Source organism: Oncorhynchus clarkii, chromosome 15, assembly GCF_045791955.1.
Source record: "Oncorhynchus clarkii lewisi isolate Uvic-CL-2024 chromosome 15, UVic_Ocla_1.0, whole genome shotgun sequence".
Lineage (NCBI taxonomy): Eukaryota > Metazoa > Chordata > Actinopteri > Salmoniformes > Salmonidae > Oncorhynchus > Oncorhynchus clarkii.
This window is the reverse complement of record NC_092161.1, coordinates 25,692,372-25,719,498: the sequence shown is the minus strand read 5'-3', so window position 1 is coordinate 25,719,498 and position 27,127 is coordinate 25,692,372. Positions and strand designations below refer to the sequence as shown.

At 43.5% G+C, this 27,127-nt stretch overlaps 1 protein-coding gene across 4 annotated transcripts in view; it reads left to right on the top strand.

The window, feature by feature from the left end:
* The window catches only part of LOC139367109 (myosin IIIA), a 73,190-nt gene that overhangs the window by 10,732 nt on the left and 35,331 nt on the right, over nucleotides 1-27,127 (top strand). For 2 of the 4 annotated variants that reach the window (XM_071105160.1, XM_071105158.1), the window contains exons 3-9: nucleotides 447-581; nucleotides 14,536-14,640; nucleotides 14,866-14,965; nucleotides 20,628-20,704; nucleotides 21,897-21,950; nucleotides 22,451-22,596; nucleotides 27,026-27,091. In XM_071105160.1, coding sequence (XP_070961261.1) covers nucleotides 447-581; nucleotides 14,536-14,640; nucleotides 14,866-14,965; nucleotides 20,628-20,704; nucleotides 21,897-21,950; nucleotides 22,451-22,596; nucleotides 27,026-27,091 — 683 coding nt within the window. The remainder of the gene's footprint in view (nucleotides 1-446; nucleotides 582-14,535; nucleotides 14,641-14,865; nucleotides 14,966-20,627; nucleotides 20,705-21,896; nucleotides 21,951-22,450; nucleotides 22,597-27,025; nucleotides 27,092-27,127) is intronic. The other 2 variants (XM_071105161.1, XM_071105159.1) reach the window with 1 other exon arrangement.

Sequence of the window (27,127 nt, the reverse complement as noted above, 5' to 3'; positions counted from 1 at the left end):
ACAGTTGTTTTTATCCATTAAACTCTCACATCATCTTAATAACTGTCTCATTAGCCTGTAGAGAGTTTGTTACTGTTTTTCATTAATGAAGAATAATTATCTATAGACCGTTCTCTGAGAGGAGCATCCTTTTAATCAATCGGTTGATAGGTTCCAGCAGAGAACACAAGCACAAATCACTCATTAAAGATGATCAGATTCGTAAGCATTGAGATGACATTTTAGTAACCACAGCTGTTGGTTCCATTATGACTGTTTAATTCCTCTTTGTGATGCGAGCATGTACTGTGATTTGGCATATGATTGAATACATAACATGACCCAAAACAATGTATCATACGATTTGGCTGCAGAACACCAAATTGTTACAGATCGGTCATTGAGGATTCATGGTAAGTCTTCTGTCATTTTACGTGGTTGACCCCATGTTGGTTATTGTTTTCCAGGATATCGATGAGGAGATTGAAGCAGAATACAATATCCTCAAGGCTCTCTCTGACCACTCCAATGTGGTTAAATTCTTTGGGATGTACTACCAGAAGGATGTCAAAAACGGGGACCAGTTGTGGCTAGTTCTTGAGGTAATGTTTTTTTGCTGTACATCAATGTGACTAACTATTTACATTTTAGTCAATTATAAGACACTCTTATCCAGAGTGACTTACAGAAGCAATTAGGGTTAAGTGCCTTGGTCAATGATAGATTTGTTCAACTAGTCGGCTCTATACAAGGTAGACAGCACAGTGGTGAAGGGCCGAGGCGGGGGAAGGTATTATGTAACAGTATAAGATCCAGCAGGAGGTCTGGACATACAGCTTTCCCATAGAAGGCCATATAGGCTCTCGTGTCATTGGCTCAACCTGTGTCGTGCTGAGAGAAGCAGAGGGGGGATTTGCATTTCCTGGGCCGTCTCCACGAATCAGTGTGGACAGCTGATTTTGCTCTTGTCTGGCTGAGTGCAGTATATTCTGGGTGTCCAGGGGCTGTTTCACGACTGCAAATATAAGTTCATTACACTTTTTATACTACCCTGCAATCGCCAACATACAGTTGAAGTCGGAAGTTTACATACACTTAGGTTAGAGTCAGGACATCTACATCTACTTTCTGCATGACACAAGTAATTTTTCCAACAATTGTTTACAGACAGATTATTTCACTTTTAATTCACTGTATCACAATTCCAGTGGGTCAGAAGTTTACAAATACTAAGTTGACTGTGCCTTTAAACAGCTTGGAAAATTCCAGAAAACTATGTCATGGCTTTAGAAGCTTCTGATAGGCTTATTGACATCATTTGAGTCAATTGGAGGTGTACCTGTGGCTATATTTCAAGTCATACCTTCAAACTCAGTGCCTCTTTGCTTGACATCATGGGAAAATCAAAAGAAATCAGCCTAAAATTATTGTAGACCTCCACAAGTATGGTTCATCCTTGGGAGCAATTTCCAAACGTCTGAACGTACCACATTCATCTGTACAAACAATAGTACGCAAGTATTAACACCATGGGACCACGCAGCCATCATACCACTCAGGAAGGAGACGCGTACTTCGGTGTGAAAAGTGCAAATCAATCTCAGAACAACAGCAAAGGACCTTGTGAAGATGCTGGAGGAAACAGGTAAAAAGTATATACAGTTGAAGTCGGACGTTTACATACACCTAAGCCAAATATATTTAAACTCAGTTTTTCACAATTCCTGACATTTGATCCTAGCAAAAATTCCCTGTCTTAGGTCAGTTAGGATCAACACTTTATTTTAAGAATGTGAAATGTCAGAATAATAGTAGAGAGAATGATTTATTTCAGCTTTTATTTCTTTCATCACATTCCCAGTGGGTCAGAAGTTTACATACACTCAATTACTATTTGGTAGCATTGCCTTTAAATTGTTTAACTTGGGTCAAACGTTTCAGGTAGCCTTCCACGAGCTTCCCACAATAAGTTGGGTGAATTTTGGCCCATTCCTCCTGACAGAGCTGGTGTAACTGAGTCAGGTTTGTAGGCCTCCTTGCTCACACACCCCTTTTCAGTTCTGCCCACACATTTTCTGCCCACACGTTGATTCAAAGGTGTGGATGGAAAACCAGAAAACATAACTGCTCTGAAGGACCTGAGTTGGGGATACCTTCCCTGGAGGCCCCATCATGGGAAGCTTATGTTCAGTATTGGTGTGGGTAAGACTCAACCTCAGGTAAAGGATTTAGCTGAGCAATGCGCCTCAGGATTATAGCAGGTATCCCCAGGTGACCCTTTCATACAACGCACATAAACATGAACATTTAAATAGCAACATGTATAAATACTGTTCAAACTGAAGCATGTATTGTTACAGTTTATAGTAGTGAGTTTTTAGGGCAATACAAAGGCACAATGTCCGCAGTCCAGTAAGCTTGTCAGTGTTACTAACTATTCTACTGTAAGTACAGTGTAATGCCTTGATTAGAAAGGATTTCCTCATTTCAACATGTCAAGTCAAGCGCACTATTTGACTGGCTCAAGAGGAAGAATATCCGCAGTGAAGGCTGAGACTTTTTGCCAGGCTGCATTTTTATTCACCCAATGAAAAACAACCTCATCCTTCTGAACGTACTGAGTGTGAATTTCATGACTCAACTATGAAAACGGTGGTATTTGAGAGAGAAATTCAAGGGGACCTGGTTGATGTTATGATTGTGAGAGGCAATGTGGCCCGTAGCTCTGCATCCTTTATGTTGTATTTCCCCCAGAATGCCAAGCTCCAGACAAGACGGTGTTACCGAGGTCAACCTGCGTCTGAGGAAAGTGTTAGCGAGATCTGATGCGCCACTAGCTGAGCTTTGTGCTGTCTGAAATTTGACCCTCAAATTTTAGTTCCTGGTGTGAAAATCGAGAGAAACTATTTCAAATATAATATGAATGGCTGGTAATAATGGTTAGCTGGCCCAAGAGGCTCTGGTGAGAAAGCTCATAGCGCCAAAAGTCACACATGCTGTCTGTGTTGGATGTTCAGATTCCAGTTGTGTGTTCGTTTGTGTCAAAACACATAATATCTTTGTATGTAGGGCTAGATGTAGGATATTTTCTGTATGTTACCGAACAGTGTTTGCCAGTGTACGTGTGTGCGTTTTTGAGTTGTGTGAGTGTGATTGTGAATGTAAATGTGCACCTGCGTGCATACGTGCGTGCGTGTGCAGGCGATTGTGTGTGCACGTGTATCCCCGGCATTTGTTTGTGAGCCCCTATCGAAGCATGTAGGACAAGCGGCCTCTCTGCTGTGCCTCAGGGAAGGTTATTTGTTGGCCTGCTTCTTAACTGATGTTGTCCTCCATGCTGCTGTGTTCTGTGTGATGCTTCAGCCTGTTTCCATTACCCTAGCCTCTTTTACAAGTCTGTAATCTAAGGTAAAGTAGCCAAGCTTGAACAAAGCTCACACATTTCTGTTATCCAAGTTCAGAGTGGCTTGAACATTATCATCTATCCCCTCTCGGTGTAATGCTAGCCCAGTAGATAGTTTTCACATCGCCAGCTTATGTTTCTGCCTGGCTGTCCTCAGTTTCCTTCTCGGTGGAAGGGTCGTTTAATCACCTGTCTGACTTTAGATGTCAGGCTCCTCTCTGAATGAAAGTCGGACTTCAAACCCATAATGTGACCAGCAGGAGGACAGGGGTTTTCTGTTAGCATAATTAGCATAAGCATACTCTGAATACAATGTTACCACACCATTCAGACTTCCAAAGCATACCAATCAATGGCCGCAGTCTTAGTTAGAGTAAATCCTATTCTGTCACAAGGCAGGTGTTGATATGTACCAATTGTGCCTTTGTTTTAAGTCCTCGCTAGGGCTCCCTGAGGTATTTCAGTGGAGCACAATTACCGCGGGTTAGAAAAGCAAAGCCAGTGTTTGGGCGAGTTCAGTCTGCTTTGCAACTTTGTTTACTCTCTATCCCCACTGTGTTTTGCATATCTGTATGCAAACTCTTTCCTCAGGCAAAAACCTCAAGCCAACAGCCCAAATCTGAGGGACTAATCCACGGGGCTGAAATCACTGCCAGTCACGTTACTGGACTGTGTGTGTGTGTGTGTGTGTGTGTGTGTGTGTGTGTGTGCGTGCGTGAGCATGTGTGTTTGTGTGTGTGTGTGTGTGTGTGTGTGTGTGTGTGTGCGTGCGTGCGTGAGCATGTGTGTGTGTGTGTTTGTGTGTGTGTGTGTGTGTGTGTGTGTGTGTGTGTGTGTGCGTGCGTGCGTGCGTGCGTGAGCATGTGTGTGTGTGTGTGTGTGTGTGTGCGTGCGTGCGTGCGTGCGTGTGCGTGCGTGTATGAGAGTGTGTGCATGTGTGTGTATTTATACAAAGGGAGAGGGGAAAATACAAAGGGGTGAAGATGGGTGATAGAGGATGCAATCACCATGGTTACAGTCCTTCCTTCTGAACTGTAATTTTCTGTGGTTCATTGTGGATCAGAGGATCCCCTCTCCTCATGCCACGCTGCTCATTATGACGACGATCTGCACAAATTGCATCCTTCACTTTGTTGCTTCCTCATTGGGCCTCATTGGGCTCTGCTCTTGCGCTTATAACTCAGTCTCTCTAGTGGACTCCTTTATGATAGATAGCGGATGTGGGGAGATGAGGGAGCTTTCATCTTTTGCTCCCAATCTGGGTCCATTGAAGGTTTGAGACCTCAACCCTATCAAAACTTCAAAGATACCAATAAAGGGACCAATTTGATTCTCTAATTGGGAATATTGTCGACCTAAATTGTATACCTTGATATTTTTGGTTCTCATGGTTGAATGGTAAACCCAAGGAGCTGTGCTATTTTGGGGCGGCAAGTAGCCAAGTGGTTAGAGCGTTGGGCCAGTAACCGAAAGGTTGCTAGATCAAATCCTCAAGGTTAAAATTTGTCGTTCTGCCCCTAACAAGACAGTTAACCCACTGTTCCTAGGCCGTCATTGTAAATAAGAATTTGTTCTTGCCTAGTTAAATAAAAGAAAATGTAATTCTCAAGATTGTATTTCACATGGCTTTTTAAATTTACTTGGTACTTTATGATGAAAAAGCCACGAACTAACATAATTAGGAGTTTAGTTAGGAGTAACTTTAATTCAACTTTAATGTCCTCCTATCTTTGAAATCAAATCAAATCAAATTTTATTTGTCACGTGCGCCGAGTACAACAGGTTCGCCTTACAGTGAAATGCTTACTTACAGGCTCTAACCAAAAGTGCAATTTAAAAAAAAATTTTTAGGTGAACAATAGGTAAGTAAAGAAATAAAAACAACAGTAAAAAGACAGTTAAAAAATAACAGTAGAGTGGCTATATACAGTAGCGAGGCTATAACAGTAGCGAGGCTATATACAGTAGCGAGGCTACATACAGGCACCGGTTAGTCGGGCTGATTGAGGTAGGATGTACATGTAGATATGGTTCGACTGACTATGCATATATGATGAACAGAGAGAAGCAGTAGGGTAAAAGAGGGCTGGCGGGTGGTGGGTGGCGGGAAACAATGCAGATAGTCCGGTTAGCCAATGTGCGGGGGCACTGGTTGGTCGAGCCAATTGAGGTAGTATGTACATGAATGTATAGTTAAAGTGACTATGCATATAAGCTAAACAGAGAGTAGCAGCAGCGTAAAAGAAGGGTTGGGGGGGCACACAATGCAAATAGTCCAGGTAGCCATTTGATTACCTGTTCAGGAGTCTTATGGCTTGGGGGTAAAAGCTGTTGAGAAGCCTTTTGGTCCTAGACTTGGCACTCCGGTACCGCTTGCCATGCAGTAGCAGAGAGAATAGTCTATGACTAGGGTGGCTGGCGTCTTTGACAATTTGTAGGGCCTTCCTCTGACACCGCCTGCTGTAGAGGTCCTGGATGGCAGGCAGCTTAGCCCCAGTGATGTACTGGGTTGTACGCACTACCCTCTGTAGTGCCTTGCGGTCGGAGGCCAAGCAATTGCCGTACCAGGCAGTGATGCGACCAGTGCTCTCGATGTTCCAGCTGTAGAACCTTTTGAGGATCTGAGGACCCATGCCAAATATTTTTAGTTTCCTGAGGGGGAATAGGCTTTCTCGTGCCCTTGTGCCCGACTGTCTTGGTGTGTTAGTACCATTCCAGTTTGTTGGTGAAGTGGACACCAAGGTACTTGAAGCTCTCAACCTGCTCCACTACAGCCCCATCGATGATAAGGGGGGGCGTGCTCCTTTCCTGTAGTCCACAATCATCTCCTTAGTCTTGGTTACGTTGAGGGATAGGTTGTTATTCTGGCACCACCCGGCCAGGTCTCTGACCTCCTCCCTATAGACTGTCTCGTAGTTGTCGGTGCTCAGGCCTACCACTGTTGCGTCGTCTGCAAACTTAATGATGGTGTTGGTGTTGTGCCTGGCCATGCAGCCGTGGGTGAACAGGGAGTACAGGAGGGCACTGAGCACGCACCCCTGAGGGGCTCCAGTGTTGAGGATCAGCGTGGCAGATGTGTTGCTACCAACCCTCACCACCGGGGGCTGCCCATCAGGAAGTGCAAGATCCAGTTGCAGAGGGAGATGTTTAGTCCCAGGATCCTTAGCTTAGTGATGAGCTTTGAGGGTACTATGGTGTTGAACTCTGAGCTGTCGTCAATGAACAGCATTCTCACATAGGTGTTCCTTTTGTCCAGGTGGGAAAGGACAGTGTGGAGTGCAATAGAGATTTCATCATCTGTGGACCTGTTTGGGCGGTATGCAAATTGGAGTGGGTCTAAGGTTTCTGGGATAATGGTGTTGATGTGAGCCATTACCAGCCTTTCAAAGCACTTCATGGCTACGGACGTGAGTGCTACGGGTCTGTAGTCATTTAGGCAGGTTGCCTTCATGTTCTTGGGCACAGGGACTATGCTGGTCTGCTTGAAACATGTTGGTATTACAGACTCAATCAGTGACATGTTGAAAATGTCAGTGAAGACACCTGCCAGTTGGTCAGCACATGCCCGGAGCACACGTCCTGGTAATCCGTCTGGCCCCGCATCCTTGTGAATGTTGACCTGTTTAAAAGTCTTACTCACGTCAGCTTCAGAGAGCGTGCTCACACAGTCGTCCGGAACAGCTAATGCTCTCATGTATGCCTCAGTGTTGCTTGCCTCGAAGCGAGCATAGAAGTGATTTAGCTCGTCGGGTAGGCTCGTGTCACTGGGCAGCTCGCGGCTGTGCTTCCCTTTGTCGTCTGTAATAGTTTGCAAGCCCTGCCACATAAAATGAGCATCTTTGCCGGTGTAGTACGATTCAATCTTAGCCCTGTATTGACGCTTTGCCTGTTTGACACTTCGTCGGCGGGCATAGCAGGATTTCTTATAAGCTTCCGTCTTAGAGTCCCGCACCTTGAAAGCGGCAGCTCTACCATTTTGCTCAGTGCAAATGTTGCCTGTAATCCATGGCTTCTGGTTGGGGTATGTACGTACAGTCACTGTGGGGACGACGACCTCGATGCACTTATTGATTAAGCCATTGACTGATGATAAAGCCAGTGACTGATGTGGTGTACTCCTCAATGCCATCAGATGAATCCCGGAACCTGTTCCAGTCTGTGATAGGAAAAACACACAAAGCAGTATTTCAGTCCCTTATTATCAATTATGCAAACAACCTCTATAATTTCAGCCCAATGTTACAATTTGTATTATTATCTTTGTGGTACTAATAGCTCTTCCAGCATCGTATAAGTCATAATTTGATATTGCTGTCTATTCTGTGCCCATGCTGTATTTATGATTTTTATTTTATTCAGTGGACATTAGTCTTCTCCTCACTAACAGCACATAACACATGGCTAATTAAATGATACTGCCTGAGAAGCCAGTGTTCGAAGGATACATTGGGACAGGTGTTGTGTACCATCATATTCAAATAATGATTGACATATTTTCATTAAAGATGTTAATTTGATTAATGTATTCATACTATTTAATCCTTCCATGAGATATAGTCCTGACACAAATCTAGGGTTGCTACCTAAGCCGGCTGGTTGTTCATTCTATCGGTTAGGTAGCCAGAGACGAGACCCAGTCGTTAAGTCTTTCTGTTCTCAACCTATGGACCTTCGTTCTAAAAGTTTCGTTGCCGTGATGGCTAGCAACATTCTTATCCCTTGCTTGCTAGCTAGCCAACTTCGGCTAACACAGTCACGTCTAACAGTGCATCCAGAATAACAGCAAATTGCAGCATTTGTGTTTGTTTAAGCTGTTTTCTAGTGACATTTATTTCGAAACATCCATAACAATGAGCTAATTATGTGCGATTTTGCCTGGCATAGAACATTTGCTCTCTCGCCAGGACAGGTGGGACAGCTGAAAATTGAGTTGTGATATTGAAACAATGTTGCAAATGTCGGAGAGATAGACAGCAACATTTATACAAATCTAAAAAAAAATTGTGGTGGAGATCAAGTTTATAAATGTCCTTTTTGGGCTGATAAGACAGTGGATTGCGCAGTGAGATGGAACAGTAGGAATTTTAACGTCATGGCCTTAGCCGGTGGTAACTTGTGGAATAGACACCGGCTGGAATTAAGTTTGAACCAATCAGCATCCAGGATTACACCCACCTGTTGTATTAGAAGAAATAAGGCCTTGAGTGCCAGGGAGTAAAGCTTCACATATGTTTTTAATCTCTGCATCCAGAATCAAATCATGCGTGCAGGCTGGTCAGCTACTCAACAACTGTGTAATGGTTTGTCTGATATGAGTGACTTCCTATGTGCAGGGCTAGCTATACCTATGCCTGACTACTACTGTTTCCCCTCACTGAGTTGCTACACAATGTCGAGGTTCCAGTTCCTCACAGAGATACGGTGCCTAATGACACCCTGTCTTACACTTACAGTGTGTGCTTTTGGAAGTGATCGAATCAAATCACATTTTATTTGTCACACACACGTGTTTAGCAGATGTTATTGCGGGTGTAGCGAAATGAGTGAAGGTAAGCCGATGTAAAAATACTTGTAGCCATGTCATTCAGTATCAAAGCTCAAAGGAGAACCTCTGAGCTGATAACACCAGACTTAAACTGTAATGCAAACTCTTATGTAGGTAAGCTAGTTGAACGGCAATACGCCCAAACAACGGTTAGTGTCATCAGTAGTGCCGTTGTCACAGTGTTATGGCAGTTGTCGTCAGCTTTTACATATTGCTACATACATGGCTAAATATGGTACAGACTTATTTTTAAACCAATGAAAATGATCCAAAACAACCAAACAATTACCGTGAAGCACGTTGGCATGATTAGTATTGGAGCACACTGCAACTATCAATTCTATGACCACCATCCCACCATAATAATGAAGGATCATTGCAGCGATGGCATGTTTAATGCAGATAAACTAACAGGGGAGAGATTGCGTTCATTATACACCGGGAGACATAAATATTGAGACAGCGATCCCTGTGATAGGGGTAGATAATTGTTCCGTCTGTGAAATGAGCTGAGAAGATGGATCCGGGGTCTGACGTTTAAATAGACCGGCACTTTGCTTTTTTACTCACATATATCAATCATAGTGTGCCGCTGCTTCAAACCCTCGGCCACTCTGCTTCTTGTGTCCCCAATACCTTCATCTGAACAGCAATCAAGTGTTCTGTTCTACGCTTTAAGTTGTGAAATCATTTCATATAAGGTGCTAATAACATGCATCTAATCATGTTTCATTTAATATTTTTTGAAACACACTATTTGTCTTTCAGCTCTGTTGTCTTCACAAGCCTCCATTTTACTCCCTTAAAAACACTGCCCTTATTCTCCCCGACTCCAGGTCGTCGCCAACTCTGGCCGTTATTAATTGACAATGAGGTTTATAATGGCTTTGTTTGTTAGGGCTTTAAATTAAACACAGTCAGAAATAAGAGACCTTGGCCTGAGGACCAAACACGCACAAGTACACACACGTACACACACACACACACACACACACACACACACACACACACAATGATAAAACATCATTTTTGTTACAAGTTGAAAAGTAACAAAGGAGAACATGAGATATGTACACGTCAGAAAACCTTGCGTAGCTCTTCTTTCAAGAAATCTTTGTGTCCTTTTATGGAGACATCTCTTTGTGCTGCAGTAAACATAGATCTACACAATTATACTGCTCAATATAACTAGCTGCACCTGTAGAGAAAACATCCCCAAGCTTAAAATGGAATGCCCAATCAAAAGGGCTGGTATGGGGAGGGGGGGCATACATATTTGTGACATCCTCATCATCGTTTCTTCTTCCTTTTCATGGTCTTTGATCCATTCTCTTCATTTACATGACAAAAGCAGCACCTGATCTGTATTGGATCATGTCCTGTTCTGTTTCGAGGCTTTACTGGCCAAACCTTTGAGCTGACAAAGAAGAACTATGGTGATTCACAATATGCATTTCTTTTGAAGCTGTCTTGTTGCATTGGGGTGATTGGTTAAGGTCCACATATCCTATAGGCGGGATCATCATGTGATGACTCACAGTACCCACAGACAGCTCTCAGCTAATGATTGACAGGACCCGGTATAGCAATGATGATGACCCAGTATGGAGCTCAGAAAGCTTCACATCTCTACTACTAGTTAGCTAACGTCATCGGGTTTCCACTAGCTACCACAACCACAAAGTCAAAAAGGCTATATCGTATAAATGTCATAAAACAAAAATGTGCTTTTGTCTTCATTTAAGATTAGAGTTAGGCATAAGGTTAGCAGCGTGGTTAGGGTTAAGGTTAGGTTTAAAATCTGATTTGAAGAAAATAGATTGAAATAGCTGGTGTTTATGACTTTATGGTTGTGGTAATTAGTTTGTGTACAGTATTTCATACCATCCCTCCATTTTTATTGTGGGTATAAATAGCAGGCTAAGACTTTTAAATCCAACAGCTAGTCTAACAGAAGGTAGGGGGATGGAGCCGGTGATGGCAGCTAACAGTATTAGCCCCTAAGTCTCAAGTCATTTCCATACAACATGTGAGGAATTATGTTGATGTCTTGTCCAAAGCTGACTGCAATAATGTGCCCACCGTCTCTCGTGGGGAGATAACCACGAGGTTTCAAAACGAAGCCAATAAAGTATATGTTCTTCGTGTAGTCTGAACTCTGGGGATATTTGACCAATGTTGACAGAAGAGCCAGTTCTATCTGATTGGATGGGTTCTGGTTTAGGGCCAAATGTGGTTATTGATGGAATTAGCTATTTCTGGATGTGTACCTGTAACAGTAGTTGGCAACATGACTTGAAGTGACTCAAATGCAAGAACTTCATAAGATAATATGCTACATCTAGGTAATCCCAAATAGAAAACAATGTAGCTGAGTGTGAAATTTCACATGTCGTCTTTTTTCACATGTCCAAAATAATTCATGTTGGCGTGAAATGGGGCACTCTAGAAGACCAAACTGTGCGGCCAGGAGAGCGAGTGCTAACGTTTAGCTTGGCTAATACCATGGCACTGGAGCCTAGCTAGCTCATTAAAATGGATCGGTCTGCCTTGCCCTGTGTAATTTAATGATGACAGGTGATCTCGGCAGTGATGTGGACTCTGACGTCAGGCTCAGCCGGCTCGCTGAGACGCTCCTGTCTGCAGAGGCTTCTGATACGCTCTGCTCGACTGCAGTCTGTCTGCAAAGGCTGATAGGAAATAGCCGGGGCTTGCAGGAAGGGAAGTGAAGTATTACTGTTACAGTTTCTGGAATACTGGGGTTTTGACTGAGCTTCTATATAACAATGTGTTTCCGTATCACCAGGACAGACAGACAGACATGCAGAGACAACATACCATGGTTTAGTCCTTGCGAGGGCAAATCAGTTCGCCCATGTTCAGCCCTCTAGGGGTCTGTGTGAAGCTCTCACATGTGAAGGGTGCTTGACATCATCTGCCTTCCCTGACAATACACCACCTGGCTGCCACTCATCTTGTCTGTCGTCATCACACGTCTTGACCTCCGTATCTAAGTGTTGAAGGAAACATAAGACAATAGGAGAAGTTAAGCATATCAAAGCATCACATCCACCTACAGTCATGACCAAAATGACTGGCACCCTTGATAAAGATGAGCAAAAAAGACAAATACTGAGCTATATTGTGTGCTCCCAAAAAAATCAGAAATGCTATTATTTTCTGCTAACACAACTGCTCAGATTTGATTTAACTAGGTGTCTTTCTATTTTTGTAGATTTTAACGTGTCAAAATGATTGGCACCACTGTTTGCATTGCTACGGAAGTATGACAACACTGAGCCGTTTGACCAATTCATCTTACCAGATCCTTGATGTCCTTCATCTGTTTTTACGGACTGCCCTCTTCAATTCAAACCACGGGTTTTCAATGGGTTTCAAGTCTGGAGACGGAGATGGCCAAAGGCAAATGTTGATTTTGCGGTCAAATAACCATTTCTTTGTGGATTTTTATTAGTTCTTGGTGTTATTGTCTTGCTGGAAGATCCACTTGCGGTTATGTTTCAGCCTCCTGGCAGAGGCAACCAGGTTTTTTGGCTAAAATGTCCTGGTACTGGGTAAAGTTCATTGTGTCGTTGACCTCATCAAGGGCCCCACGACCAGTGGAAGCAAAATAGCCCCATAACTTCTATCTCGGCCGCCATATTTCACTGTAAGTACAAGGGGTCTTTTCTGATTATGCATCCTTCTTTCGATGACAAATTGTTTTGGGGTTCTTTGGCCACACACACCAGTGGTTGAAAACGGGCAGCAATCATTTTGACACCTATCTTTTTTTAGTTTAAAATAACACAACTTTCAAATGTTTTGGAGCATACAACATAGCTCAGTATTTGTATTATTAATTTTATACAGGACTGTGTATTCCAACCATTTCCTTTCCTTTCTCCCATTTCAAAAGTGCACACTGTGTACTGTAAACTGCAGGCTAAGTGGAACAGGCAAATTACAACTCCCTGTGGTTAGCTCAATGAGTGCATGTAACTGGCAGAGAAACATGAGGGCAGAGACACAGTGCACAATGGCTTTGGGCCATGTGGACAGAATGTTAATGAGATCAGAAAATGGATCTGTCTTTTTGGGAACTCCTTACCAAGTCACCAACAGAGAAGCTCTCAATAAAAACCTGGTTGTGTTACTGCATCTTTCCTCCATCCATTTCCCATCCTCCTCCTTTGGGAATTTAGCATTAAAACGTTGTTTTTGCTTGCTTTTCCCGTGACGTGTGAATGATCATGGAAACAAACATCAACAAAAAACGCTATAAACTCTCTATAACTTGTTACCATTACGTCGTAGGAGACATGATGGCATTGATGATTACACTTTGCGTTTTGTGACTCACTCTGAGAATGAATGTGAAGCATTTTTCGGTTGTCCTCCACAAGAGGGTGCTTCTAATTATCTGTAACCACTGAGGTTTCTTCCCTCATTATCCCTTCAATGCACAAGTGAGACAGAGATGTCTCTGATTATAGGAGTATAAGTGTTCTACGCATAATTAGACAAATAGACATTTCCCTTTTAGAATGCAAAAAAATGCTTTTATGCATGCAGTTCCTCATGAAAAATGCAGGCAAAACAAGTAGCATTTCTGAGAGTGCAGAGACAAAATATTTATTGCTTGATTCAAGCTTCCCACTGATGCAGATGAGGGGCCATTGTATCCGCCTATAAAGTACTTAGACACAGCTACTTAGATTGTACTATTATGCGCCACTCTGTTTCCTCCACATCTCAGTCGGCACTCAAGGGCGTTTTCTCTTTATCTGGAGGTCAGGTGATGACAGCCCAAAATAATGGGGTATTATTGTTGCCTTGGCAACACCTAGGGCAATTCTCTGTGATTTTCTGTGATTTTCAGGCAGGCGTTGACATTGATAATAGAGCCACATCTCACTTTAAGGAGATTGATTCTGCTGCTCGCACTGTAACCTTATGTAGTATGCAGAAAGTCACATTTCTTCATACGAGAGATTTGTTGTGTAATCAAGCTTAGGTTATTTTATTTGTTTTGTAGTGTCAAATGGGCACTGATTACTTGGTAATGAAAACAAGTCTGTTTTCCCTTGACATGCCGCTCAGTAAAGCTCTTTGCCAAATGTATACTTTAAAACACTTTTCATGGGTTTTCATCATGGCATATGCATATGCATGGATTTTAATCTTCCTGTCAGAAATAGTCTCCAAAGTAGGCGGAGGTGCTTGATTCGAGGACCTCGATTCGCACATCTTTAATAATTACAGTTTAGTCATCACAAAGCCGATTATACCCCTCTTAGGAGAATCTGCATTTTCTCTATACACACGATTCCTACCTCCCCCTAAGCTGTTTCAAATAGATAAGCGTAGAGAGATTGAACAAAATAATCAACTATCACCACCATGGTCTTCAGAGCTTTGAAGATTCCTTCTGAAATCTTAATTTTGTACCCAGCGCTTTTATCAGAAGGGTGTTACACAATGCGAAGCTACAGTATGCATATCTAGATTTAAGCTCATTGTCTCGGCTTTGGCCAGAATATGCTGACTCACGCTACGGTTTAGCAAAGGAAAGCCATTGTCTTCTCTCTTTCTTATGTGCCTGTAGCTCTGCAATGGAGGTTCGGTGACAGACCTGGCCAAAGGCATGCTGAAGAGAGGGGACAGAATGGATGAGGCGATCATTGCCTATATCATACACGAGGCCCTCACGGTAAGCCTGCTCTTTGAACGGTGGATGGACTTGAGAGAGAGAGAGAAAGAGAGAGAGAGGGAGAGAGGGAGAGAGAGAGAGAGAGAGAGAGAGAGAGAGAGAGAGAGAGAGAGAGGGAGAGAGAGAGAGAGAGGGACAAAGCCTGAAAAATACTTTTCCCAGCTATGAATTGAATGACCCTCTTTCCGATGACTTACTATATTACTACTATCTCTGCTGTTACAGGGTCTCCATCACCTGCACATCAACAAGACCATCCACCGGGATGTCAAAGGCAACAACATCCTACTGACCACACAAGGAGGGGTGAAGCTGGTGGACTTTGGTACGGTGTGTATGTGTGTGTGTCTGTGTGTGTGTGTGTGTGTGTGTGTGTGTGTGTGTGTGTGTGTGTGTGTGTGTGTGTGTGTGTGTGTGTGTGTGTGTGTGTGTGTGTGTGTGTATGGCTCAGTATATTGTGTTAATTTGTCAGCGGTCTATGTGTGCCTACGTGTCTGTGATACTGCCGATGGATCAAATCCATCACCCCAAATTGTTTGCCACCTTAATTGGCTTACATGTATTTTCTTATCCAGGGTGGAATACGTGGTGGGAAGGTGGTAGGTGGGTAGCCGCAAATACATTTCCATTAGACGCAGTGTCTCCTGCATTTGGCCTCACCGCAGAGGACATTGTTTTTATTCGTTGTGCTAGCGATGCAGCGCTGATTTGTTTCCTGTTGTTCTCAACCAAATGAAGCTCTCTGTGCGCTAGCCAGAGTCTGAATAAGGAGAAATGATTCAGGCCATTTCCAGCAGTGACTCAGCGAAGCTCCTTTGGGGCCTGAAAAGCAGCATGCCTCTTTCCATTACAGCTGAATCTCCTCTTCATTCAGCCTGTTAAGCGAAGCTTCTCTTAAAAGCATCAACCTGCGCATGTCGCTGCCTCCCTCTCTTCCCTCACTTAAACCAATGAGTAATGGGTCTTGTGAATTTTTGTCGGCACCATAGAAATTCCACGAATAACACACTTCGCCCATTTGCGCTCTTTGTTGCCGCTCGTCTGTTTAACACTTCCATTAACGAGGTATTCACTTCTGAGGAGGCTCCACTTTAGCTATAAGCTACTCTCAAGTGATACTCTCATGGCTCGCCGTGCTCGCCCAATCCCTCAGATAGATGGTCGCCACCCTGGCTTCAGTCCGTGTCAGCCCCAGTGCAGAGGCAATGTGAAGATGCTAATTACTTTGGGGGAATTCTGGGTAGCGGAGAGATAACGGGGAAGCTTGGCATTCACGCAATCAGGGTAGGAAGGGGGTTAGGAGGAGGAGGGTGAACCCGGACCCGGAGCAGATAGGAGGAGCAGACCCCACAGAGGGAAAGAGAGAGGGAAATAGGGATGACTCAAGACCCCATAGAGAGAAAGAGAGAGGGAGATGGTGATGACTCATAACCCCACAGAGAGGGAGACATTGATGACTCATGACCCCGCAGAGTGAAAGAGAGAGGGAGATGGTGATGACTCATGACCCCACAGTGAGAAAGAGAGAGGGAGATGGTTATGACTCATGACCCCACAGAGATAAAGAGAGAGGGAGATGGTGATGACTCATGACCCCACAGTGAGAAAGAGAGAGGGAGATGGTTATGACTCATGACCCCACAGAGATAAAGAGAGAGGGAGATGGTGATGACTCACGACCCCACAGAGAGAAAGCGAGAGGGAGATAGTGATGACTCACGACCCCACAGAGAGAAAGCGAGAGGGAGATAGTGATGACTCACGATCCCACAGAGAGAAAGAAAGAGGGAGATAGTGATGACTCATGACCCCACAGAAAGAAAGCGAGAGGGAGATGGTTATGACTTATGCTTCAAAGTTCCCCTGGCTCTGTCAAAGTCAGTCAACAGGAAAGCATTGTTTGGTCAGGATAGTAAAGTCATGGTAGACTATAGAAAAGCTTTGATGTTATTACAGAGAAGCTGTCATTTGGACACACAATGTTCTCCTTCCACTCTGTTGTTTAATATTTCACTCACCACATTCCCCATGAATACTTCATTCAAATGAGGGCAGGATTCAATCAAACCTGCACTCCAGGAAACACACTGTACCCCCCTCCCTTTCAAATGACCCTTCTGTATGATCTGATTTAGCGAAGTCCTCCACACAAATACCAGTGCTACACTCTACATGATGAATATGGAGTTAGGAGGTGACCTATAAACAACTAGGAGTGTTTGAGGCTGTCTGAATATCCCATGGTCAGATTCATTTGATCAAGCATGCCTTTATTTTGATTTGCACCCCATCAGAAATACATAACACCCCGTACGTTTGTACAGAGGTACAGAGATCTGTGTTTTAAAGTGTGGTGTTATGTTGGTTTCATCAGTGTTTCTGAGGCTGTAAACTATTATAAATATCACTGATTCGAAAGGGGGGGGGTACCAAAATGTTATGCATCTAAAAAAAGTATAATTTGCAGGCGCTCTTTTCCAGAGCGACTTACAGGAAGGAGCCTTGTTCAAAGGGATTTGTCACCTAGTCAGCGCAGGGATTCGAGCAGCGACCTTTTGGTTATTGACCAAACGCTCTTAACCGCTAGGCTACTTGCCACATAAATATGTGTTGCTATGACAAAAACAAAGATTGTCATGGGAACAGAGAAGAGTTTATGTTTCTTCATTTAGCTTCAAATGTGCTGTCATTATGGTGAGAATCACCCAAATCCTCTTCCACTGAATTAATGTAGTCTACTCTTGTTGGGGTTGGCGACCCATGGTATCTCACCCACTGTGAAAACTAAAAGACACTCAACTGCACATTTATTCCAATAGGCTGTCATGCTGTGCAGGAAAAATTGTATTTTGCTTCTCTTCTGAATCCTGGTAACTGATTTTGATAAGAGAAAGGTTGGGGAATATATCAATGGGCACATTGATACGTGGAGCGGCAGACAGACAGACAGACAGACAGACAGACAGACAGACAGACGGCCCAGAGCGACGAAATAGACAGACAGACAGACAGACAGAAAGACAGACGGCCCAGAGCGACAAAATAGACAGACAGTGGTGATACAGGGGGCTGGACATAGGTGGCTAGGAGAGATGGGGGACAGAGAGAGCGAGAGAGAGGAAGATAGCAGGGACACGTGCTCCACGCGTGTCCTGCGTCACGCCGAGGCTAATAGTTTTCCATGTGGGGGACTGGCACGTCCCACGCTACACTAAGCAGCTGAAAAGATAAAACCCCTGCAGTGACTCATCACCACTCTGAGAAAAAAAAGCACTGAAAAAGAGAAGAAGAATATGGATGGAGGCCATCTTTTCAGTTTCTTAATGAATATGCTAATTGACAGTGTTATCTCTCTGATGATTATTAAGGGTGTTCCGCCGGGCCCTGCCTCTGGGTAATGTTGTAGAAAAAGAACGGCCACGGGGGCTTTTTATAGGGCTGTCTTTGTGCATACGTGTCAGGGCCTCATAACCATTTCATCACACCAACCATGAAATGGTTAAATACGGGTTAATATGTGTGAACATATGTGTGTAGGACGTGTGTGTTTGATTGGGTGTAGGTTTTCTGTGTGTGTGCGTGTGCGTGTGTGTAAGCAGGTAGCCTAGAGATTCAGAGCATTGGGCCGGTAACCGAATGGTTGCTGGTTTGAATCCCAATCCCGACTAGGTGAAAAGTATGTCGATGTGCCCTTGAGCAAGGCACTTAACCCAAGTCGCTCTGATAAATGACTCAAATGTGTCTGTGTACTGACTATCTGTGCAAAAAAAATTCTGCTAGTAACATGCATGTGTTCGTGCATGCATCGTTTGTGTGTGTGTGCATGCATGAGCGTGTGTGTGCGCATGCATGAGCATGTGTGTGTGCATGCATGAGCGTGTGTGTGCATGCATGAGCGTGTGTGTGTGTGCATGCATGAGCATGTGTGCATGTGCACGTGCACGTGCAGCACAGTGTGTCAGCCCTGTGTATATCCCCTCCTGCATATAATCCTAATCCCTTTTGATGTTTGCTACAGCACCGTTGAGAATCTGCTGCTTACTGCAGTCCTTCTCCTGCCTATTCATTCCATCCAGAATGCAGTTTAACCCATGCAACAAGGAGGGCCTCTGAGAGATATCCATTATATAGTCTTTACAAATAACATTGTCTTATACTCTAGTTCATTCATATTCACTATACAGTTACATACAGCATAGATAAAAGCCAACATTAACATTGTTTTACACATGTGTGATTTGTTGACTCAGATGGAGTGTACTGTATACTGTATATTCATCTATGCTAGCAACATGTCATATACTGTATTGTAAAACACTTTGGAATACTCCAGTTGTCTGTTTAAACATATAAGCACATAGTAACCACACAGCTAGTTGTTGATGCACAGCTTCTCTCTCAGTCCATAGTAGTCTCGCTGCATTCTGTTGATAACCTAGTGGTGGATTCAGTTCAGGCTGCTCCTCTACCACCTACTGCAGCTTCACACTGATTTGTCTGGACTGGAGTCTGGTTCACGACTGTGGCTCGGCCTGTCGCTGATTGTCCAGACATTTTGATATGAACACATGAGCAGTGGTGGAAAAAGTACCCAATTTTCATACTTGAGTAAAAGTAAAGATACCTTAATCGAAAATGACGAAAGTTTAAGTGAAAATCACCCAGTAAAATTCTACTTGAGTAAAAGTATTTGGTTTTGAAATATATTTAAGTATCAAAATGAAATGTAAATGCTAAAATATACTTAAGTATCAAAAGTAAAAGTATAAATCATTTCAAAGTCCTTATTTTAAGCAAACCAGACGGCATCATTTTCTTGTTTTTTAAATTGACAGATAGCCAGTAGCACACTCCAACACTCAGACATCATTTACAAATGAAACGTGTGTTTAGTGAGTCTGCCAGATCAGGCAGTAGGGATGACAAGGGATGGTCTCTGGATGAGTGCGTGAATTTGACAATTTTTCTGTCCTGCTAAGCATACAAAATATAACGAGTACTGTATGGAAATGTATGGAGTAAAAAGTATATTATTATCTTTAGGAACGTAGTGAAGTAAAAGTCAAACGGTAAAGTAAAGTACAGATATCCCCCCCCCCCCCCCCCCCCCAAAAAAAAAGACTTAAGTATTACATTAAAGTATTTTTACTAAAGTACTTTACACCACTGCACATGAGTGTTACACCCACATCATGTGTGTAACATCTTCCTAGCCTCATAACTGTGAAGGTAGGAAGAGAAAGCAGCCTTCTGCTAATGGCTATGGCCACAGTGAAGAGACTGTTCAGATTGACTGGACCTTTAGAATAATTCTTAGTTAAATATCCACCGTAGACATAGCCGTTTGAATTGTATACAGTCTCCTTTCAAAATGACCAGAAGATAACGGGAACACTTACCAAATAATCCCAATTAAATCATGTCATGGTTTGAATGGGTTAGTCAGTATTGTGTAGATTAGAAAGCAAGTGCAAATATAGTCGTTCTGAGGTTTGTTCATGATGGGATTTCTAGTCAAATGCACTGCTAAATCACCTGGGGGTATTTGTAATGCAAAGCAATCCATCATTTGCTTGAGAGCGATCACAAGTTGGCGTTTGTTTAGGCTATGTTTGAGGCTATGTGTGTGTGTTTGAGTGTGTGTGTGTGTGTGTGTGTGTGTGTGTGTGTGCGTGCGTGCGTGCGTGCGTGCACAAGTCTGTTTTCGTTCAATGTCACCAGTGACGGCACCATCATGGCTAACAGAGTGGGTCAGGAATTTCGTTTACTTCATCCATCCCAGCTGGAATATGAATAGAACTTCACTCTTTGACCCTATGACAGCTCATCATCGGAACCAGCTGCTCTGGTTTCTGTCTGATGGACATGAGATTAAAATAAATCTATAGATGTCCTATGTAACTGAACTGTGATGTCCCAATGCATACAGCCGTTCATACTGTGGTTCCTATTTAATTGAGCTATGTTGTCCTTGTGTCTTTGTGCAGGTGTTTCGGCCCAGTTGACGAACACTCGTCTCCGTAGGAACACCTCGGTGGGAACACCTTTCTGGATGGCGCCGGAGGTAGGCCTCATTCCCTTTACCTCGCTAGACACTTACATAGCACCCAACACTGGACCTGTAGAAAGAATGCTGACTTTTGTTGACCTTGATAAGTAGAATTGATTTATTTGACTTTTGTTTAACTAGGCAAGTCAGTTAAGAACATATTCTTGTTTACAATGACGGCCTACCCCGGCCAAACCCGGACGACACTGGGTCAATTGTGCTCCGCTATGAGACTCCCAATCACAGCCGGTTGTGATACAGCCTGGATTTGAACCAGGTTGTCTGTAGTGACACCTCTAGCACTTAGATAAACTGCCTTAGACCGCTGCGCCACTCGGGAGCCCCGAATAAGAACCAAATCTCACCTGAGTGTTGGCCTCTGACCAGCTACTCAATGTTCTTGTCTGTCACAAGACACTAGCGCTTGGCTGGCTCACACTACAACACGATGCTGAAGGTGACCTGGTTAAACCGGCCGTCCTTCTTTTTTTACATGACTTTTACATCCACTTTGCAAATGTATTTGGTGTTAACTCACGTGGAGAAATGTCATTTTACATAACGTTTACATAGAGTATAACTACTGACATTAGAAGGTGGATGTCCTTTCAGGTGGACCATTTGAGTAAAAAAAATACTTTTTTAAAAGCAACAACGTACAGAACACCGAACAGAAACAGAGAGAGGAGTGCGGCAGATAGTCGATAGGCTATCGTAAGGTTTCTCTGCCAGTTTTGGAAACCTTTTACGAAGGGTTGGATGGTACCTTCTGTGCTTTGTTGGAAAAAGATAAGAGTACCTCAAATTTAGTGGATTTGAGTTGAGGGTAAGGCAAGATGGATTCTAATGTATCTGCTTGGCTTTTCTTGTTGTCGTAAATGCTGAATATTCTTCATGACTGTTGAGATGAAGATTCCGTATTGCTTATGGTTTCTTGTTATTCATGTGAGTTGTGACATGTTCATGACACTACTCTTCATCTATGTTTGTGCGTGTGTACTGTGCTATGGTGTGCATTCTGCACGTTAATGTGTACTTCATTATGTTCATGTGACGTTTTGTCATTTAGAATATTTCATTTTGGGACCCTTGTCGATAAAGGTGTCTTAATGATGTTGTAATTGTTATGTTTGGACAATATTATGCATTTTTTGAGTACGCTACTAAAGTATGTACCTTGGGAATGATTACTGTTGTTTCCCTGCAGGTGATTGAGGTGTCTGGGTGTGGATTTAACTGTGTGTATCGATGCTCTGTCTGTGTACGTACCGTATGTGTCTCCTATGGGGAGATATATTTTGTTAGTGGGATGCCATTTTGGCCTAAGGATATTGTTGATGGCGGTTTGTGTGTGTGTGTGTGTGTGTGTGTGTGTGTGTGTGTGTGTGTGTGTGTGTGTGTGTGTGTGTGTGTGTGTGTGTGTGTGTGTGTGTGTGTGTGTGTGTGTGTGTGTGTGTGTGTGTGTGTGCGTGCGTGCGTGCGTGCGTGCGTCCGTGCGTGCGTGCGTGCGTGCGTGCGTGCACTCTTGATGATGGTCTATCTGTGTGTGTGTGTGTGTGTTTGTACGTGCGTGCGTGCCCTATCTGTACAATATTCCCTGTAGACGCCTGCAGCAGTTGTTGATAAAGGTGTGCCCGTAACTCCCAAGACACTCTCAATAACATTATCCTTAGACAAGCTTTTTGAAACTATTAGAAAGACAGACTGCATTTTCCTGCTGCTAATCGTAATGAGGGTGTGTGCGCGTGTCTCCGTCTACAGGTTATAGCGTGTGAGCAGCAGTTGGACTCCACGTATGACGCTCGCTGTGACGTCTGGTCCCTGGGCATTACTGCCATAGAGCTGGGAGATGGAGACCCGCCCCTCTCCGACCTCCATCCAATGAGAGCTCTCTTCAAAATCCCCAGGTCAGGCTCCTATAACTGCACATTTAACCATCTGGGGATTGAACCGGGGTTTTCAGTGCAAGATATCCAACAGAGAAGGAAGTATTTTCCTAAATCACTGAGCTAAAGGCTAGGCGTTAGCTATGTCTAACATCTGTTGTTAGATATCAGACAACGAGACGTTATTGCAACAACTAACATCAGCCTAGCAATCTAACTGCTACACAGATGGCAGCCGTGGTGGCTATTCATAATGATAAATGTCCATTGGGTAGGGTAGATGTCTGTTGAGGGGTGGTAGAAAGTCAGTGGGGGGCAGGGGTAGCAGTTAGCTAACTAGTGGTGGCTATTCAGCAGCCTGATGGTCTGGGGGTAGAAGCTAGAGAGAGTCTTAGTTTTAGCCATAATGCTTGTGTACTGCCCACATTTGAGTGATGAAAATGGGGAGAACAGTCTGTGGCGAGGCTGAGGTCCCTGATGATCTTCTTGGCCTTTCCTGCGACACCTGGTGTTGTAGGTGTCCTGGAGGGCAGGCAGTGTGCACACAATGGTGCATTCGGCTGAGCATACCACCCTCTGAAGAGCCATGCGGTCAGCGGCGGTGGAGTTGCCGTACCAGGCTGTGACGCAGCCTGACAGTATGCTCTCGATGGTGCTCCTGTAGAACACTGTGAGGGCCCTTCATACACAAAAGAGCAACACAATAATCACAACTAGGTTTTATTACTGCGCTTTTCAGTTGGTAGAATAGAACGTCAAAGTAGGGCAGTGCAGGCAGTTTGGACTGCAATTTACAAAACCATTTGCACTCTACAGTTCTGTAGCCAGCGAGATGAATTGTCCTTCCATACAACTGTCTGTGGGGCTTGGATCTGTCAGAAGGCAAAATGAATAGATAGCTTTCTTTTGCATTACAGCAGCTTAGACGTACCACCTCTCTCTGCTATTTACTGCGATCCTCCTCTTTCTGTGGATAAATAGGGAGGGGTGTCGAGATCATCTTAGGGAGGGGAGTCTAGATCATCTTTTTCCTCCTCTGCCCTCACTGTGTTGGGGGAGGAGGAGGTGAATGGTTATTGATTACTGTCGTTGGTCTTCAGGCTGTGAGGCGGGTGCACAAGCGCTCATCACCGCTGTCATCTTGACGCCACAACATTTTGTCCATCTCCACCCCACCACTGTGTGCACCGACACACAGAGGCACACACACATGCCTCACTAGACTGGAAAAATTGCAAATGGTAAATGACCCTTCTTTCTTTCACCTCTCTCTCTCTCTCTCTCTCTCTCTCTCTCTCTCTCTCTCTCTCTCTCTCTCTCTCTCTGTGTCTCTCTCTCTCTCTCTCTGTGTCTCTCTCTCTCTCTCTCTCTCTTTGTCTTTGTCTTTCTCTCTCTTTGTCTTTCTCTCTCTCTCTCTTTGTCTTTCTATCTATCTATCTATCTATCTATCTGTCTCTCTCTCTCTCTCTCTCTCTCTCTCTCTCTCTCTCTCTTTGTCTTTCTCTCTCTCTCTCTCTCTCTTTGTCTTTCTCTCTCTCTCTCTCTCTCTCTCTCTCTCTCTGTGTCTCTCTCTCTGTGTGTGCGTCTCTCTCTCTCTTTCTCTCTCTCGTTCTTGCTATGACCCTCTCTGTCTAAACACACACACACACACACACACACACACACACACACACACATACACACACAAAGGCCATTCTCTCAGCTCTCCCCTCTGTTGTTAGTGTACTCTTTGCTTGGGGGTTTTTGTTCCAGAGCAGTCATCATCACACAGCTATCTCTGAATCTTTGTGACTGCTGTTACAAGAGCTGCAGGCTCTCTCCACACACTTCCCTCACACTCCTCTTTCACTATGCTGGCCAGGATCTCCATTGAGAAACCATGTTAAATGAACAAAATTCAATAGATTCAGTGGGATGATTGCCACTGACCTTTGTATTTTTGGTTGCCAAAATTCCCTTATCCTTTGTTCTGCCAACACTCTACATCCAACACTGTCCTGTCATGCCAGCAGACATGCTAGTATACAAGTAATCAAACACATTGAGCAGGTTTGTAAATGCATTTCACTAATGCATTCAAATGGGTCTTGAGTTCAACAGTGATTCATTTCATTCTCTTACTCACACACTAGTGACCAGCGAAGGCACACGCTGTGTTTTTGCTTGAAGTGCTGTCCCCTTTTAATAGCCATGATGACATCACCCAAGATGTCCGGAAGCTGTTCCTCCACTGGATTATGGCTAGGGAACCTGTGTTCAGGATTATCCCGGTTTGATCCCAGAGAGAGCAGTTCTGCCAACACTCCCTCTGGCCTGGCACTGCCTAGCAGTCACCCAGACAGATAAGGGACGGGAACAGACCCCAGGTCAAGTCTAAAATACACACTACACAGCCAGGAAAGCATACACACACAAAATATGTCCCAGCATACAGTACATGTCCAAAATACATGAATTTAGGAAGGGTAAAAAAAAAAAACACTTCAGGGGAACCCTTGTTGATGCTAGGTAAAAGCCTTTACAGAGGGTTCTACCTGAACCCACTATGTAGGGTTCTCATAAAACCCCCTGTAAATGGTTATACCTAGAACTCTCTATGAATTGTTTAACCGAGAAACCCTTTTATCTTCTTCCTAGTACCCTCTATGAATGGTTCCACCAGCCTTATTATACTTTAAAATGTAATTATTTATGACAATACATTACATATATCATAAGGCCTTTATTTGAGGGACTAATTATACCCTAACACTTTCCTAGTTAAATAAAGGTAAAAATATGTTTTTTTTATTAACACAGTGGTGTTAGGAAACTCCTGGTTTACAGGCCACATCAGGCCTGCGAGTCACATTATGCTGGCTTGCAAAGTGATGTTTAATTAGTTTTGGAATTAGTGGAACAAGTGGAATTTTGTAGGGAAGATGGAATATTGAGAATACCTCAATAAATCATCTTAACTGGAACAACCATCTAGAACAACCATCTAGAACAACCATCTCAGTAACAGGTGCAATAAGTCCAACCACTAACAGATTGGATTAGTTTAGAATAATGTATGCTATTTTTCTGTGTGTAGCATAAAATGTATCTATAAATCAGTGTACATGCAAAAACACAGACATTAAACAAACAATTTTGAAAACCACCCTGCAAAAGAGCATGCTGGGAAATATGATATATGTTTCTATGTAGAACCATTCTTGCCTTCCAAAGAGTCCTTCTTGCCTAGTAAAGAATCATCAAAGAGCCCTTTCTTCCAAAAACGGTTCTTAGGATGACAAAGGTTCTAGGTGGAACCCTGTACCTTACAAAGAACCGCTGTCTTCCATAAAGGGTTCTTCAGATCAAAACGGTTCCTGGTAAAGGAGTAGAAAGATACAGGAGTGTATAGGAATGGTCTAAATATTTCCCGGAATTACACATTTTAAACACATTGAGTAGGTTGTACTAATCACACAGATGAATTAGTTGCATGAGAATTTGATGAGAAGTGTGAGCTTGTTTGACCACTGCTATTATCTTGACTCAATAGTACTGATGGCTGCGTCCTTTTACTATGGTCAAAACCCTTTCGTCTCTCACCAGTATATCGCTCCAGTAGGCGTCCTTGTTTCCTCTCAGCTCCTTGATTCCACATTCAGCTCCAGTATCCAGGTCTAGATAGCAGATGGTTGACTCTCCCCTCCCCACAGCTTCTCCAGACCTGTTTGTCTTCCAGATAAGAATTCATTTTAATAGTGGGAGTGTTGGCAGAACAGAGTCCATTTAAATGTCTGACACACACTCTGTCTATATGGGGTGTGAACTAAGTGTGATAACCAGGAGATGTATGCCCTCCCATTACAGCAATGAATCGCTGTCAGTGCGGACGTGAAAAGGGCCCAATGCAATATCAACTCTTACAACCTGTGCCAAGCACCCTCTCCTAAAGAACCACTTTAAACAAGACAGGGAATTATACAAATTAGCGTTATTGTTCCTTAGTGGGTGTGGTCTTGTCGGGGTTGGGGAGCTAACTACAGTCTCTGGCTGTATTTGCGTGTTAAAGGACCACTTTTTTGTATTCATTATGGATACTTTGAGACTGGAGGAGAAAGTCTGCATAATGGGTATAATGTCTTATAACTGTGTTATTTCCGATTGGCATAACACCTGTCAACATTTTGATGGTCCCATGACAAGTTTATGTCAGCATTCTGCAAGTACAACCTGGTGCTGTTTAGCTTCGAAATCATTTGTTGGTGTTTTTCACCAAAATACTTAGATCCAAGTGGCCTTAAAGTTTCCCTATGTGAGTATCAGGCTTAACGTTGAGATTTCTCTTGGTATCTGAAATTAAGCACAGTGTGATGATCATTCCATCATCCTGATCCCAGCCGTAGCCTCTGTTCTCCTCCCAGTCTGTGTAATTCACATTTTATCTTATCTTTTGATTATTTCCCCCATACAGAAACCCTCCCCCTACCCTGTACCAGCCGGAGCTGTGGTCGGACCACTTTAACGACTTCATCTGCAAGTGAGTATAATGGGAGCTGGGTGTGTGTGTATGTTA